This window comes from Antedon bifida, chromosome 2 (genome assembly GCF_963402885.1).
Source record: "Antedon bifida chromosome 2, ecAntBifi1.1, whole genome shotgun sequence".
Classification (NCBI taxonomy): Eukaryota; Metazoa; Echinodermata; class Crinoidea; order Comatulida; family Antedonidae; genus Antedon; species Antedon bifida.
The window spans coordinates 25438633-25457089 of NC_136227.1; the positions used below are offsets into that span (position 1 = coordinate 25438633).

General features: G+C 35.7%; 2 protein-coding genes across 4 annotated transcripts in view; both read right to left on the reverse strand.

Annotated features, from left to right (window-relative positions):
* The window catches only part of LOC144858790 (YEATS domain-containing protein 4-like), a 163466-nt gene that overhangs the window by 47645 nt on the left and 97364 nt on the right, over window positions 1–18457 (reverse strand). The window lies entirely within an intron of this gene.
* LOC144858722 (scavenger receptor cysteine-rich domain-containing protein DMBT1-like) overlaps window positions 1–18457 on the reverse strand; it is a 31608-nt gene that overhangs the window by 2280 nt on the left and 10871 nt on the right. Inside the window, exons 12-28 of one of the 3 annotated variants that reach the window (XM_078714816.1) lie at window positions 18282–18401; window positions 18055–18135; window positions 17678–17899; window positions 17387–17503; window positions 16562–16642; window positions 16206–16415; window positions 14749–14781; window positions 14213–14644; window positions 13566–13904; window positions 12730–13056; window positions 11100–11426; window positions 9362–9691; window positions 7701–8018; window positions 3255–3572; window positions 2697–3020; window positions 1961–2296; window positions 539–871 (exon numbers count right to left, since the gene is read on the reverse strand). In XM_078714816.1, coding sequence (XP_078570942.1) covers window positions 539–871; window positions 1961–2296; window positions 2697–3020; window positions 3255–3572; window positions 7701–8018; window positions 9362–9691; window positions 11100–11426; window positions 12730–13056; window positions 13566–13904; window positions 14213–14644; window positions 14749–14781; window positions 16206–16415; window positions 16562–16642; window positions 17387–17503; window positions 17678–17899; window positions 18055–18135; window positions 18282–18401 — 4248 coding nt within the window. The remainder of the gene's footprint in view (window positions 1–538; window positions 872–1960; window positions 2297–2696; window positions 3021–3254; window positions 3573–7700; window positions 8019–9361; window positions 9692–11099; window positions 11427–12729; window positions 13057–13565; window positions 13905–14212; window positions 14645–14748; window positions 14782–16205; window positions 16416–16561; window positions 16643–17386; window positions 17504–17677; window positions 17900–18054; window positions 18136–18281; window positions 18402–18457) is intronic. The other 2 variants (XM_078714817.1, XM_078714818.1) reach the window with 2 other exon arrangements.

An 18457-nucleotide genomic window follows, 5' to 3' on the forward strand; every position in this document is an offset into this window, starting at 1 on the left:
TAGCGACATTAGTAATTCAACAGTTTCGTGAAAAAGTGCCCAACAACCAATCAGAGCTCAGTAAATTGGTTTACGCATTCATGAGCACTCATCGCAAATCGAGCGGCTCAGAAATAAAAATCGCGGGAAAATAACAAAAGCATGTATTAGGCTAACGGGAATTTGATATCTGCGAATCGATCATTTATGAGCTCTAATGTGTTGTGTAACTTTCTTGTTGCGATCGCAAAATTGTAGATGGAAATTATGAAGAAATAGCGCCGTAGATGGCAGTACCGACATGGCGGGACCCTTATGGGAGAAGAATGTTAATGAAAAGATGTAACATCAAAGTCAACCGCGCCATACGCGCGGCTAATTGCGGAATGGCGCTGCTATTAAGTATCCATCATTATAAGGCATGCGCATAAATCAATGCTTTTTATTCACGCGAATGAATTCATCTAGAGCACAGTAGTAGAACAACGGCGTTGACGTTCTGTCAACTATCTGTCTCTTTCGTTTAGACCACTGTCTGTAAAATAAGTTCACAGTGTACCTGCACCACCACCTCCACTGCCACCAGTACAAACAACACTAGCATCTTCAGAATGAGCACAATTGTGACTACCAAGACCATTGCTGGTACATGAAGTGACATCGGTTTCTTGTCCTCCACACTGAACATTATCGTAATGAATGTTGCCAGACCCTTGACCAAATTGAGCCCTTTGAGGGGCTGAAGTGGCTCTTCCTAGGCCTAACTGTCGACATACAACGTGAGCATCGTTGATGTCCCAAAGATCATCACATATTGTACCCCACTGTCCATTTGCGTTTACTTCAACTCGTCCCTCGTTGCTGCTGCCACCACCAACAAGTCTAATATTTCCTATTTTTATAAAGTGAGCATAATTATTAATAGGGGTGCCGTCCGACAAACTATATCTTCTGTCCTACAAACCATTGTTTGTAAAAGACAAGAACTAGGGTTTGTCTTTTTATCGAAAGGGCCATGGTTTGTCTTTTACAAACCATAGTTTGTATGACAGAATACCGTAGATAATGTGTCGGACGGCGCCCCGTATTATTATGAAGGAAGTATGGAAATACATGTTAAGGTGGTTGAGTGAGTTTAGCTCTCTAAGCTATCTTGAGTCTTGCACAGAAATTAATACTATTCATGCATTCACGTTTTTATATAAATCTTTTTTCCCGCTAGTCGAATTAATTCGTGCGAATCGAAAGCGTCAGCTATTATGTACATTGTCATCTTAATATTAATCCCTTTGGGGAGAAGAATGTTGTTGAAAAGCTGTAATCAAAATTCACATCGCCATGAGCGCTAATTGCGGCGGATATGGCGCATTTTTTCAGTAATTTGCCTTTGGATTTATATATATAAATATATATATATTATATATATATATATATCCAAAGGCAAATTACTGAAAAAAATGACAATGCTGTGGGTATCAGTGGCTAGATCTCAATGAAGATACAAAAAAAATGCGAAAAGCTAAATCAAAACGATAAAGTAAAACAGCCAGAAAAGTTAGCAGAGATTTCGGGCAACACTAGCCCTTCACAGTAGTAGAAAACAGGCGTTGACGTTCTGTCAACTATCTGTCTCCTTCGTCTAGGCCACTGTATTGAGACGTCTCTTTAATTATGTTTACAAGTAAAACAAGTAGAAATAAGTTTTCAGCAAAGTTGCCATATTTCCCTGTTTTTTTTTTTATTTAATCACTTTAATCTTTTATTGAAATCCAAGAAAAAATATAAATATTAAAAAGATGGAAAAAGTATGAATATATAATATAGCTTTTGCAGCCAAGAGCTGAATTACAGATACTATAACATCAACACAATTACAAAAACGATAACACGAAAATACACTATACAGTACATAAAAGCCTGATATGAAATTAAGCTATAGCATAGAAAAATAAATAAATAAATTATAAAAATATTGTATTACCTCCACCACAACCACTGCTTGTGGTTCCACATACTACGCTAGCATCCTCGTGATGACCGCAATTGTGACTTCCAATTCCCCTATTTCTACATTCTAAAATGTTCCCCTCGGTTCCAGTGCATGCAACATCATCAAGTAAAATTGATCCAGACCCTTGGCCAAAGTTAGCTCTTTGTGGAGCTGATGTGGCTGCTGGTAGGCCTAATTGTCGACATACTACTTGGGCGTCTTGCAGGTCCCAACCATCATCGCATATTGTGCCCCATCCATTACCAATATTTACTTCCACACGTCCTTCGTTGTTGCTTGAACCGCCAACAAGTCTAAGTTCTGAAGCTGTTATAAATAAATTGACAAAATGAAACAAAAATCCCAGTAAAAGTAAGAGTATAACAAATCATGAAAGACTATAGAGAAACGAAAGAAGACAAATTGATTAAAATTAAATGACTTTTTATCTACATGACTTTCTATACAACATTACTTTAAATCTAAAAATGAAACAAAGGAATAAACAGTTTTTATTCATTTGTTTCATTTTTAGATTTAAAGTAATGTTGTATAGAAACACTGATTTTAAAAAGACGAAATTTACGGTTAGATTTAGTCAACGGTTAACTTTGTAAAAAAAAATCAGGAGACAATATATCTTTAATATTCTATATTAATATTCTATTGTATGTTGTTTTCCCCGTTCTTTTTTATGGTAGTACATCTACAAATCATGTCTTCATACTTAGAGTCGGTTGTCCACAGACTACGCTAGCATCCTCGTGATGACCGCAATTGTGACTTCCAATTCCCCTGTGTCCACATTGTATAATATCCCCCTCGGTTCCAGTGCATGCAACATCATCAAGTAAAATTGATCCAGACCCTTGGCCAAAGTTAGCTCTTTGTGGAGCTGATGTGGCTTCTGGTAGGCCTAATTGTCGACATACTACTTGGGCGTTTTGCAGGTCCCAACCATCATCGCATATTGTGCCCCATCCATTACCAAAATTTACTTCCACACGTCCTTCGTTGTTGCTTGAACCGCCAACAAGTCTAAGTTCTGAAGCTGTTATAAATAAATTGACAAAATAAAACAATAATCCCAGTAGAAGTAAGAGTATGACAAATCACTAATGACTTGAGAAACGAAAAAAGACAAATTGATTGAAATCAAATGACTTTCAATACTACATGACTTTAAAGCTAAAAATGAAACAAATGAACAAAAACACTGATTTTAAAAAGACGAAATTAATTAATATAATAAAATTAAATTTACAAATCATGTCTTCATACTTACTCGCTTGTCCACATACTACGCCAGCATCCTCGTGATGACCACAATTGTGACTTGCAGTTCCCCTGTTTGTACAATGTGAAATATCGCCCTCAGTTCCAGCGCATTGAACATCATCGAATACAATAGTTCCAGTCCCCTGGCCAAACCTAGCACTTCCTGGCGCTTGTGATGCTTCTGGTAGGCCTAATTGTCGACATACTACTTGAGCGTCGTCCAAGTCCCACAGATCATCGCATATTGTGCCCCATTCATTTCCATATCTTATTTCAACACGTCCTTCATTGTTGTCTGAACCACCAACAAGCCTAATTTCTGAACCTGTTATTCAAAATATAAATTCACGTTTAGGCCTATTTATTGTCCACATAGAATAAATTTACAACAGAAGACAGATACAATATTATTAAATTAAATCTAAAAAGCATATATATAGTGGCTTCGATTAGTTTTATAAACTACACTTTATCACCTTTATATGTTTTTTTCTGTTATTGAAAATTCAGTTGAAAATGAATGGAGTTCTTCACATTTTCTGCGATATACGTTTCATTCGAATATCAAACATTCTACAAACTCTCCCCTCTCCGTTCCAATTTTTACACACAATTTTTGTCCTGAATAATGTCGGGCCTGCGTTTTTTTTTAAGTTGAAGTAATTTTTGTGACGGATCTAAATGTCTAAATGATGGCATCTAGATTCCCGGAAATGGCACTTTTGTTTCAGGAAGCATGCAATGTTATTTATTCTTTTTTATGGAGGTATTGGTACTCTTTATTGGTGAAATCTTGGGCGGATGCAGGATTTCGTACTAGTGCGACACTCTGACCATCAGATCAACAACCCTTTTGCACTATTTATCCCTACTTCAGTTATTAACATTCCTATTGGTTTCTTCCTATCCCTAGGTACTCTTTATTCACTTTCCAATAATCCACATATTTAATCAATTACTGTTTCCTCATCATCAAGGAATGTTCCCTTTTCCAAATAGTCCCCTAGTACATGCATATTAATTAGGACCACCGTTTCTTAAATATGAATGTACTGGCAATGAGGATTGAAAGAAACGTTTAAGAAAAGTTAGTGATTAGATGACAGATAATATACTGGAGTTTTGTAGCTGTAGGGATCAAATAGTATAGAAATAGATTTTGGATAATCCATTTATACTGGTTATTTTTATATCAACACTCTTTTGAATATAGATAACATTGATGATAAAGTGATTTAGCAACGGGAGTGCGTTGAATCCACGACTCAAGTAGGGGGTGTCACAAAACCTAAGACCACGAAAGCTAAGACCCCCTAAGACAGATCACGAAAGCTAAGACCGAAGACCTGTAAGATTACAAATTCTAAGATATACTACAGCGTAAAAACAATACTTGTTTATTCATACATAATTTTAAACATAGTAGGTTTCATTTATTACCATAAGTATAATTAAATACTTTCCAAAAAACATAGTTAAACTCACATTATTTTCGCCCGTTGAGTAAATGTATATTTTTTCTCTACAACAAAAAAAACTTGACGGGTTGTTTGTTGGTATATATTTATTCCATTGTATTGGTTCGGAGGATGTTTTTCTTTTGCACCTGCCTTGTATTTTGACTCCAAATTTGTTAAGTAACTTTATCCTGAATACCACACCTTAAAATTAGGACTTATAAGTACTTTAGGAAGAAGAAACACAAATAAATAAATTCTTTAAAATTATGGTTTTACAGACGTGTTTCTTTGTATACTGTAATTCCTCCCCATGCTCAATAATTTTGTTTCTATGGAGCGCCAAAAGAGCAACAATAATAGTACAAGTATAAAAACAGAAAGAAAACGAAACAAAAAACTTTGTATTGTAAAGGTAACGGGAATAGCCCTCTAAATCGCCTTTTAAAATTTATTCTGTTGTGGGTACAATATCTAATGATATTTAGGGTAACAAGCATTAATAAATTAAACCTAGGCCTACTTATTTACTTTGTTAAAATTATGATTAAATGAACAAGTAACGTGATTTTCACTAAAAATTGCGTTAAAATAGATGGAGTTTTCAGCCCTCTATATAATTTTTGCTCTTTTGACGTTCCATAGAAACGAAAATATTGAACATGGGGTAGGCCTCTAGTAATGCGAAGTTCGCAAACAGTATGTGTGCGAGAAAAACGTCTGTAAAATCATCAATTTAAGAATTTATTTGTCACTTTTTATGTGATTCTTTTTCATAAAAGTGCTAATTCTAAGGTGTGGTATTCAGAATAAATGTTGGAGTTAAAATACAAGGCAGGTACAAAAGGTAAATATTTGTAATCTTAGGTCTTGGGTCTTGGCTTTCGTGATCTTAGGTCTTAGGGGTCTTATCTTTCGTGGTCCTAGCGTACAACAACCCCACATAAATACAACTGTTGGGCTGAGATTAAGTAAAAACCTGATCTGATTGTATTGCACCGTGTGTATTGTTACACGTCAGTACCGATACTATGCTAGAACCAAACAGTGTTTTATTGACCAATTTAATTACATTTCAAGCAATCGAGAATCGAGAAAAATAACTTGTGAAAAATTAGTCTTAAAGTTGGTATCCCTTTAGGTGCTTGAAAATCAAGTTTGAAGTTCGAGTTTATTGTTTCACACAATAGAAACAAAAAATCGCATTGCTTTTAGATATCTTATCAGGGGCGGACGCAGGGGGTATTGCCCCAGTTTCCCTGGCGAAACCCTTAATTTCATACTAAATGTTTTTTTCTGCCACTAAATTAAAATTTAGATCCCATCCATCATATTATATATTATTAACATTATAGAAGTCCAGGGTTAGAAAAGACTATAGACATATGTAAATTGACAGACTGCAGTGAACCAGCAGTCAACATTACCGTACATAATTTACCGGCGGTCAGTGTTTTTGTTGTTTGTTGACAGTTTGGATTGCTTGTACAGTACAGTATACAGTTTCGTTCCTCCCACTGATGCCAGTCGCATCCAAGAGGCAGTCTTCTCTAGCATCCAAATATATGCTGGGTCCGACTGTTGAAGGGCTTCCTTGACTGGGTTAGCTTACATTACTGGAAGCACCTTCGTCGGGGACCGCCTCTGACCTTGCAAAAAATGTTATCCTATTGTTTGACGCTTGTGTTTTACCGGCGGAAAGAAAAAGGCGTGATACGATCTGTTTGCCACTGTAGCCCGATATAGAGTGTCATTCCTATTTAATTTTACGTGCGAGAGTACCATATTTAAAAAATATTTCCTCGCCACAGGCTACCACGGTGGTAGCCTGTGGCAGAAATACTCAGTATCTACTGCCCTCTGAGGACTCTTGGGCAACCCCCTTAAAATAGTCTTATGGTCGGGATGAACTTGTATACTTACTTCCACTGTAGTTGGGACTGTGGAGAGAAAGGTTTTTGAAATATGGAACTCCATGTACCCAGTATTATCACCCTGAGTCTTATTTTAATTAAGAACATTACGGACGGGATTACCTTAGAGCAAGCTCGGAGTTTCCCATTTTAATATATTTTTTAAAAGGTGAATAATGAAGTACAACAATAATGCACTCACATCTAGTTTTCTTAATGGAAAAAAAATCCGATAAACAAAATTCTTTAAAGAAATAAATAGAACTAGAAGGTACTCCGAGAGTACAAACCTCCGCCTACTGTAAAATTCCCCTACGTAAAATTCCCCCCGAAAAATGTTTTTTTTTACATTTTTTTTTTAGTTCTAAGTGTAAATAGGCTAACTGCACACTACAAAGTAGTGGATGAGAGTTTGGTGTAATGGTTATGTATCCAGCCTCTCACAGTTGAGATCCCTGGTTCAAGCCCCGCTGAGGTTTTTTTTTTTATTATAATTTTTTTATTTTTATTTTTTTTTGTGGACCTTGATCTTTAACCCTGACCCTTCAAAATGTAACCACAATTATATGATGAGTCATTGATCATTGTGGCTAAGTTTGGTGAGAATTGGATAAAAACTGTGGTCTCTAGGCAGTAAAATAGTTTTTTGTTAGTTGTGACCTTGACCTATGACCCTTTCCCCTCAAATTCGAACTCGTCCGAGCTTTTGGGGCATAGATCATTGTGGCCAAATTTGGTGAATATCGGATAAAAGCTGTGGCCTCCAGGCTGTTCACAGACAGACAGACACACACACACAAACATACAGAGGTGAAATTATAACCTCCTTGGTGGAGGTAATTATTCTTACGAGAAACCCGGCATCGCAATAATCACTTATTGTTGCCCTTTAGAATAATTGTATTACAATCATTTTTTATTTTGGTTTATTCATTTTTAGCTGCCAAAGAATATTTCATTATAAATAATTATCATTGTTGTTTATTAATTTTTCTGTTTTTTGTTTGTTTTGTTTTTATATAAACTAGCCACTTCCCGCTCCTCTCTGTAATTATACAACAATCATAGTCTTTTTGTACTTACTCGTCGCTCCACATACTACGCTAGCATCCTCATGATGACCACAATTGTGCCTTCTAAGTCCACTGTTTCTACACGCTCCAATATTCTGCTCACTTGCAGTGCATGCAACATCATCAAGTAAAATTGGTCCAGACCCTTGGCCAAAGTGAGCCCTTTGTGGAGCTGATGTGGCTGCTGGCAGCTCTAATTGTCGACATACTACTTGGGCGTCGTTCAGGTCCCAACTATCATCGCATACTGTGCCCCAGTTGCCTCCAAGTAATACTTCAACACGTCCTTCACTACTGCTGAAACCACCAACAAGCCTAACTTGGAGACCTGTTTGTGATTATATAAGTTTACATTTTGTAATGTTTTACATTAACGAGAGAAGACAGACATATCATACAAGACAATACACTATTAAGCCAGGACAGACTCAACTTAAGCAGTTTCGGTTTAGACAGATATATTTACGCCAAAACGTCCCACTTTTACTATCCTGTATGGTGATTCAGTTTTAATAAATAATGTACCCCTGTACATGCTGAAATTGTGATGGCGGTTTCAGAGACCACATAAAGAATGAAAACTGGACAAAGTAAAGATCTCTTCTCATCTCATCTAAATATATTCTTACATGCTACTAGTAATAAAATGAGTGATCAAAATTAAAATAGAAAACATGAGATGAATGAACATGAATGAAAAAGACCAGAAAAATAATGGGAAAGTTGAATGTATTCTCACTCGTTTTGTGGTCCGAAAATAATTTAGGCTATACCTACTTAGGCCTATTTGTCAAAAATCCTAATAATTTAAATTTTGCCGTTTAATGATATCACAGGATCCAAGAACCATTAATAATTATCCAAATATATTTATAATGCTTATAATTTCAGATATATTTTTAGATATATATTTTTTTATATATCGGAAGCCTTAGGAAAACTAAGCTTTTTGATGTTCCCTTTTGGTCAAGTTTATTTGATATTGGCGTCCTTTATTTAGTTTTATTTGAATGTTGTTTTTATATTCAACTGCCTATACATTTTTAAATATACGCATAGGCCTATATATTTTCTTATAAATTTTAACTTTTTTTTATTGTAAAATGTTGCGGTTTCAGCCTTCTGGCTATTTGTGCCATTGTTCGTCTTTTTGGACAATAAATATATACAGTACCTGAATTATTATTATCATTATTATTGTTATAAGTATTATTCTCCAAGAATATTATAGTGTTCATATCATATATAACATTTTTGCGAATTCGTCGATGCGATTTCATAGGAGGCTTCTATAGTTTTTAAAATATTTAATATGTGCCCTTTTCCATTTTTAAAGTTTTCCATTAGTCGTCATACTTTCACCTATTTCTCCTAATTGTTTGTGAATTGCGTGTTTATCGTATTATTAATTTCATTATATAATTGTCATTATTATAATCTTTATTATTAATTTGTTTAAAATTAATCTTAGGAGGCATATTTTACAGGAATAGTCATGTATTCCTACTAATTCAGTAGTAATATATTGTGGATGCGCCAAACTTTAAAACACGCCGGTTGGAAAGCATAGCAATCTCAATTTGCATATGTCTAGGTTGTTTATTTCAATTTCAGTTTTTTATTAGGAACCGGCTCTATTTTGTAGTTCCTTGTTTCTATTAATATACTTACTCATGGCTCCACAGACTACAGAAGCATCCTCGTGATGACCGCAATTGTGTACACGAATGCCTATGTTAGAACAGTGTGCAATATCCTCTTCTGTTCCAGTGCATCTGACATCATCATATATAATAGGTCCAGTCCCTTGGCCAAACGATGCGCTTCCAGGAGCCGATGTGGCTCCACCTGGCAAGCCAAGTTGTCGGCATACTACTTGAGCGTCTTCCAAGGTCCAATAATCATCGCAGATAGTGCCCCATTCGCCGTCCACATTAATCTCTACTCTACCAGCTCCATCGGTACCACCGACAAGTCTTATTTCACTGTTAGGATGAGGACCTGTAGGATTTTATGATACGTGTTATTAATCTTAAACTAATCCCTCCACGATGACATATACAAACAATATTTTGAATCTATTGACAATAAATTATTCGCGATCGTTCCAATATTCCAATCTACGTTTAAAAGCAATGTGTTGTTTTGGTAGTCATTGTAATTTTTTCTCTGTATAATGTTTTTTTTCCTCATGAAAAAAAAAAAATAGGCAGTCAATATAGTAATGGAAATAGGTGAAAATATCTCAGAATTGATTGAGGAATAACGTAATAAATAATTTTGAAAATTAATGATAAATTGTTGATATCTGAAAATTGAAATATAAAAATTGATTTTGTTTAAAAAGTGAATTAAAAAAATGAAAAATACATTTCTAGCCAAAAAATGTGTTTTTCTAAAAAAATTCATGTAGAAATAATTTTTTAATAAAAATTACTTTTATATCAATTATTAATATTAGGAAATATAATAAGCTTTTAAATGATATGCAACACATTATTATTTAACTTGAACTTATTTTCATTATGATATGGTTTCTCTGAGAGTTGAACCTCCCAAAAATGTACGTTTACAAGAGATGCTTTGAGAGGTTTGGATGATTGATAGAAAGCTAACTTTTATAGCGAGCCAATTTTATAATCGATATTTTGCGGCGTTAATAAAATAATAGAGAGAGTTTCTCGCTTTTATAAACCTTATATTTTATTTATCATTCCTTTTAATGAACATTTAAAAATGTTTACAAATGTGTTGTTTCAGTAAATAGGTTTCTGTATTTTGGTAGGCAAATTATGGCCTACAAAAAATAAAAACGGACGCCTGTTATCGGATTGCTATTCTCGGAGACCTCACAAGTCTTCCGATATTTATAATCGGAGTAGTTTTCAATTACGTTGAGTCATTCTCCCGCCTCGCAAAATGTGTAATTTCTCCCGATTGTTTTAAATACTGTATGAAAACAAAATATCTTGTGTATTTTTTGTGTAAGCTCACGGGCTCTAAAGCCAAAATTCGGGGTTGTTGCCCTGTTTGTATCGGGTGCACCAAGTGCATTATTATTGCGTTAAGTGCCGAATAGTAGTATAGTGTTTTAAGCTCAAAACATCATCAATTTAGAATTCAAATAAGATCGACTATTGATCGTAAGAAATTATTCGCAACCCGAGGCCAAATTTGGTTAACATATTCTGTGCATTGAAATAGAGCAACTCTAAAATTAATAATTCATTTAAAACTTTATTAGGAGTTTGAACGCCTAATTAATTAAATTCATTAATAAATTTTAACTTCATTGCAGACCTTCGGTGCAGATCCACCCATCCCGTTTTTGAGCAGATAGAAAAAGAGTAATTGAATATGTAAATATACTGTAAACATCTTCGTTTTAATATTATTATATAATATTTACCAGTACATATGACACTGGCGTCTTCGGAATGAGCACAGTTGTGAACTCCTATTCCAATATTAGAACAGCTAATAAGACTGGTTTCTGATCCACTACAACCAACATTATCCAGAAGAATATCAGCTCTTCCTTGTCCAAACCTGGCCTGTTGTGGGGCTTCACGTGCGCTACCAAAGCCTAGCTGACGACAAACAACGTTAGCATCATTAGTATCCCAAGCATCGTCGCATACTGTACCCCATCTTCCCTGGGCAAAAATTTCAACACGGCCTTCATGTTCGTTTGATCCTCCAATGAGTCGAACATTGCCCTCACTTCCTTCATTGCCTGTGAATATTTAATAACATAGTACATTAGTTACAAATGAAAAATGATTAAATGATGTGTGGGGACGACAACGCTTTCTACAATTACATGCGTCCAAGGAAGAAGGAAATCGCATTGAGCACCAGCCTTTTGTATAGAAATTTGCGTGTTTACAGCTTTACTTCTCTCTTTACACCATGCCAGATCACGTGGCGTTTAGTAGGCCTATAAGAGCTATCTAAGGCTAAGAGACAACCTCTTATTTTGAATTAACGAACGGACAATATGAAATTTACTTCTTTTTTAAACACTAATTTTAGACATTTGATGGGCCACTGGGCTGCTTTAGGCGTTCTATAATTGGCGGCATAGGAAAAAAAATTTTTTTGTTGTTTCTATGTCGAAATGCAATAGGAATCATAATTAAAGATCCCTCCAATTAAGGACCACTGCACTGCGGTCTGCGGTTATTTTTTTACCATTAGCTGCTCCATTCAATTAAAGAAGCTTAACATTGTAATTGTACACCTGCAAGAGATCTGAACAAATTAAAACCTTGCAAACTGTACGTTCTAGAGTTCGGTTAAAAAGAAAACACTTCACATTGATCAGTGATTCTTCTCACTCAGTCTGTATCTTAAATTCAGCACTTAATTTTACAATTTTTAAGCCCTTGCAAATAATTCCCCGCCCAACCCAAACCAAACCCCCTAAATCAAAATTTGGATCCGCCATCCTAATGTTGGGAAGAGTGGGGGAGGGGGGCACTGTAAATAGAGCCACATTTGTGTGGATTCGTGTTTTGTGTTAAGATATTATTTTACATTGAAAAAAAATGCATTTTTCAAAACAATTGTTTTTTCCGCAAAATTGGACGCCATATTGGATTCTGGCGTGATGATATCATCGCATCGACTCGATTCATCAACTACTATGAGATGTAGTTATTAAAGTGTTTTGTTTCTGAGGATGGGGATTATGATTGGATTAGGTTTTCCTTCTGTAGTTGATTTTGCTTATCAATGTCGTCATCATCAGCACCAACATATTTTATACCAAATTCAACGAGCGTGAATAAACGTGTTAAATGAAAGTATTATATATGTGTTGCATTTAGTACAGTATAATAATTACTTCTTTACATAGATTACATAATCAGCGACCTACTTTCGCGACGCTCCACGCGGCTATGGTCAATCTTTAAAATGTGCTATGCGAGTCAATAATGCTGTACGCACAATCTGACGCGAACCTGATCTGGAGCCAAAGCCGGACCGGAGCAAGTGTGAAAGAAGTACCCTTTAGTCTGAAAGTGGTTACTCACTATAACAGATCACACTAGCATCTTCATGGTGTCCGCAGTTGTGGCGTGTAATGCTGGTGCAATCAAAGATATTTGATTCGCTTCCAGTACATGCCACATCATCTAGGATAATATCACCACTACCTGCCCCGAACCTAGCACGCATCGGTGCCTCACGTGCCCCTCCTAAAAAGCCTAGTTGATGGCACACAACCTGTCCGTCTTCGAAATCCCAGTAGTCGTCACAAACTGTTCCCCATCGTCCTTCAGACCAAACCTCCACACGCCCTTCACTTTCACTTTCACTGCCAACCAGTCGTACAAGAACATCAGGAGCAGGTGCCATCGCTGAAAACAATAGTTTAATTTTGTATTCAACAGATTAATTAAAATATATGATAGTTTTAGCATACTGTAAATGTTAACAATAATATTACAGTATATCTCTATAACATCTGTTTTTTTTTTCTTCAGAATTTTAGGTTGAACTCTGTATACTATAAATCAATTTAGATCATGAAAACCACTGCCAATCTTAGTAAATGTATATTTCACACAACTTGAGACTTATTATGATTATGATGTCTCTTGTCGGTATGTGTTATTCTGATTGTGACTTAAAAGCAACACTGACTATGTTTCTGGATTTTACAATAGTTATTCGGGCATTGCGTTAACATAAAGTAAATCTGCAATCTTCTAATAGGCCCTAGATATTTTTTTAGAAATAGTTTTTGAACATAATGTTTATTGTATCGTTGGGAGTAACTTTCTTTCATTATTTTCTTTTCTAATCAAAATTGTATGGGTTATATTTTATAAAGTATACATTTGTCGTCCAAAGGAATTTAACTTACTGTTGCAAATAACGCTTGCGTCTTCAGAGTGAGCACAGTTGTGTCTACCGATTCCAGCATTTCCACAAGCCAAAAAGGCAGTTTCTGCTCCGGAGCACACAATGTCATCAAGAACTATAGGCAATTCACCTTGGCCGAAGTGTGCCCGCATTGGGGCATCCTGTGCACCGTGTTCAAATCCCACCTGTCTGCAGACGACATTCGCGTCATTAATGTCCCAAGAGTCATCACAAACCGTTCCCCAAAAACCATTGACGTAAACCTCGACTCTACCTTCGCTATCTCCATCTCCACCCACAAGTCTGATTGGTACGCTGGGTGCGGATTCGGGTTCCCCAGCTAGGAGGAAACAAAGTTGCTATTAGAATATTAAAACATTTGTACGGTATTTGCGACGATCGATTTTGTGTATCCCAATGACCATGATTTGTGTTTAAAATGTCTCAAGCAATATGGAGATCTATTACTCGTATCTGAAGGAGGAGTCTGAGACGCACTAGGCATGTGAGTGATGACCAGTGTGAGATATTGATTGCAACATCTCGAAAATCTATGAAACACGCCCAACCATGTGTTTCTTCATCAGCTTAACTAGACATATTTTGGTATTGTTTGTTATTTTTATATAAATCAAAAATTCAACTTACTATTACATACCACCCCAGCATCCTCACTATGAGCACAGTTATGTGTACCGACTCCAGAATTGGAGCAACCTACTAAAGCTGTCTCTGAGGGTGCATTGGTACAAGCAACGTCGTCTAGAAAGATTTCTACCTCTCCTTGTCCGAATCTGGCTTGCATTGGTGCTTCCAGTGCTCCTGCCGTGAACCCCATTTGTCTGCAAGCAACAGATGCATCAAACAGGTCCCAGTAATCATCACATACGGTACCCCATGCATTGTTAATGAATATTTCGACTCTTCCTTCACTTTCGGAAGAACCTCCTACAAGTCTTATCCCTCTGGTCTCTTCTATAACACGCTGTGCCTCTGCCAGCGCCTCGGCCTCTGCTCTCTGCCGTGCTTCTTCTGCTGCTCGTTCTGCTTCTGCCAACAAACGGGCGGCTTCAGCGGCAGCTAAAATAGTAGCATTATGAAAAAATATGTATGTTTCTATTTTTTGGGGTTTGTTTTTAAGAGGAGTCAATTATTATTATTTATAAAAAGTAATTGTTTTTTACCTGCTTCTCGTGCAGCTATGGTGTCAGCATCAGCTAAAGAAATAAATAATATAATTATTAACAGAGAAAGGATGATTGTTTTCTACTCGCACGAATGATGAGTGCCTGGTTATGAATTGTCTGGCTTTATTTTAGGACGGGGTATTGAGCCGTGAAATGTGCAAAAAATCACATTTGTGCAAACAACCACATTTGTGCAAACATGGCACCCTCAAATGTGCAATTCTGTAAACATGTATAATCCACTAATGTGCACATCACGCCATTAAATGTAAAAACGATCAGTTTTGACGTTAAATGTGCAAATGAAATTCTACAAATATGCAAATAATTTTTTTTTTCAACCAAAATCGTTAAAAATGATAACCTAATTCTAGACAGTCACGGGTTTTTCTAACAATGATTTCAAGATATAGCCACTTTATATCATAAAATTGCAATTCAAGGTAAATTCAAGGACTAGGACGCTGCTTGCTGGAGAAGGTAACTTCCATACCGTCGAAATTCCCTTATAGTTGTCCTCTTATTTTAAAGAAATTCACAAAACATTATTTATTGTATTTACTGTATTTCTGTTATGCGCGATTTGAACAATTTATGCAATTTGAATTTGTGAGGATTTTCTTGCACAAATTGAATCAATATTCAAATTGCATGCTATTTTCAGTATTACCAAAGCTCATATAAATCCGTATGCAAACAATATATAAAAATGCAGGTCTGCACATTTGTAGAATTTCATTTGCACATTTAACGGCGTGATATGCATATTAGTGGATTATACATTTTACAGATTTGCATGTACATTTGAGGGTGCCATGTTTGCACAAATGTGGTTGTTTGTTTGTTTTCACGGCTCAACACAGGGCACTTGTTTCTAAGGTCGGATGGCTTTATACAAACAGTTGCTTTGTTTGTGTCTAGACATACGTTATTTGAGAAAAGGAAACGAAAAGCTAGATTAGAATTTAATTATATGTGATATTCGTACCCATGGCTATCGTCTATAATCTCAGACACCTCACAATCAAACAACACACAACACAAACCTTACCCACTATCCAATAATACAAGAGCACTACAGCACAACATGCTTACAACGAGTCATTTTATAAACTCATTTATAGCATAACTTCCAACATGCCCATACATTAGTCAAACATTTGAATAATTCAGTCATGGTGTACCACAACTACCAACAAAAATTGGTTTAATAAACGAATTAAATTTAGTGTTTATATGACTTTTATTGCTGCGCTTGTGTCGCTTAAAACGATATCTAGTAGCATGACGTTAGTTTTATTGGCATCCTCCAATATGCTGCCAATAAAACTAACGTCATTATTACCCGTGCATCATTATCTTACCGGGATTTGGATTTGTTTGCGGCAGAATGATACGTGATGTTGAATTTTAGGATTTATAATTAAACACATGAAAGTTTATTTCTCACTTACGTGTTCCAAAAACTTCCACTTCACAGAGGGTGAGGTAGTTACTGACGGTAACCGAAACATATTGGCCATTAAGTGTGCACTTTCGGACGATTCTGGGTGAGCGTGAAACATCAATGCTACTAACTGGTTCGCCACATTGTTCACCAGATTGGCTATCTTCTTCGCGGCTCACCCGAACCATAGCACCGACTATCCGATCTGTACAACAATCTGGTATTTAGAAGAAAATGAATTATCATCTAGCATCTGTTTCTCTTGTTGCATGTAATGACAAAAGACTAAGTTTTCGGCTTTGTGTATGAATAAACTTAGGGTGTACGCACTTCCGGAGTGAAAGCATTGTAAGTTTTACGTACCTGCCCTGTTGAAAATAGTTACGGAAGTAATGTCAAAAGTTTCCAGAAGATCGACTTTCCACCATGCGTTAGGTTCATGCTCTAAAACGAAGACAAAATATAAAATAATATAAAGAAAATGTATAATGATAAAAAGCATTCATCAGATGCATCCAAGAGGAAATATATATTTTCAGCCTAAAATGGAAAATAAACTAGAGATAATTATATAGAACATAAACCCAGTTATATGAATGTTCTCCGCAGGGGTCTGATTTAACATTGGAAATTATTAAAATGGTATTATATCATTATGTCAATTATTTATAACTATAATTGTACTCTTTTGAGCAACATCATTAGGAAAAAAATGGTTTTCGTTTGCCAATGTAACGATTTTAAATGTTGTTAAAAAGAAAGAAAAATGAAAAGTAAACTAATGGGTCATCCTTGTTTCTTTAAAAAAAAATCCTTTTTTAACTTTGTTCACACCCAATATGCTATTCATCTTTTCAGGAATGTGCCTTCATTTTATTTCTTTTCAATCATATTTTCATTGTTTTGTTTTTTTACGTATAGTAAGTGATTGACTAAGACAGCAGAACCGTAATCCATGCATAGCCACAATATTGACAAGTGTTTGAGGATCACTCGCTGGTGGTAGAAGTCTCAGCTCAGATCGGATAAAAACTGTCAATTTTATTCATAAAAGGGCGCTATAAAAATGTTATTATGCAAAATTCCAGTACACTCTTCACAAACATGTTTAGATTCTCTCTTTATTTTGTATTATTTTACCTTCAAATCAAAATCTAATCAAGAACGCGTGTGATTGTGTATACTTACGGGTGTGTGTGCATGAGCGGCCCCCGTAAAGATGATTTCGGTTTCCATCAATTGCTCTTGCAGGTTCTCCACCCCATCCATCCGAGCTCTGAGTAGCAGTACCTCCAGTAAGCAACACTGTTATATTAAGAGAATTATACATTTATTTATATATATTTAAATTATACCGAATGTTTGATGGCTAATTTTGTTTTGTAGATGCCGTGTCTAGTGGCTAGACTACTAATGTTCAACGTCACAAAAACATCAAATAGGAACCCTTAATGCAAATTGTACGGGAATAAAACTCACCTCCGTCATAAACCTCAACCTCACAGAGAGTTAGATAGTTGTTTACGTTGACGCTAACGTACCGTCCTTGAAGGCCTTCATCGCCATTGCAGATTCTGTCTGGGGAAGGTACATTGGTGATGTCTTCCATAGTGAATGCTTCTCCACATTCAGCGTTTGACATCACATCTTCGTTGTCACCAACACGAACTTGTGCGGTATTTAATCGATTACTGCAGCAATCTAAAACACATTATGGAATAATTTTCACGAGATAGTAAATAATAATAATAAAAAGGTCCAATAATGTTACTGCTTAGTTACTGAGAATTTAAACGATGAAAATATCGTAAAAAGTAATTATAAGGTAAAAATAATGATGGTATGAAATTCAAGACCTGCTCGATTCCTTATCCTCACATATCGTACAGTTAGTGATTGTCCAAGATCAACTCTCCACCAACTTGGGTTGTCGTTTTCTAAACGTGGAAAACAAAACACACTTAATTTTATACGTGTAAATGTTATGCCTACAATTGAGAAATTAAAGGTACTTATTATTTGTAATAATAGAAATAGAAAAATAACCACATATGTATTCATTCACATTCATGAAAAAACTCACGAGTATGAGTACAAGTTCTCTGGTTGTATCTTGCGCCGTAATCGCCATCAACGGCTCTCATCGATAAACCTTGCCATCCTAATGAACTCTGAGCAGTTGGTTTTCCAGCCGACAACAACCCTTAATCCAAAAAAAATTTACTTTTTAACATTAAGTCAGTTCTTCAAAAAACCATA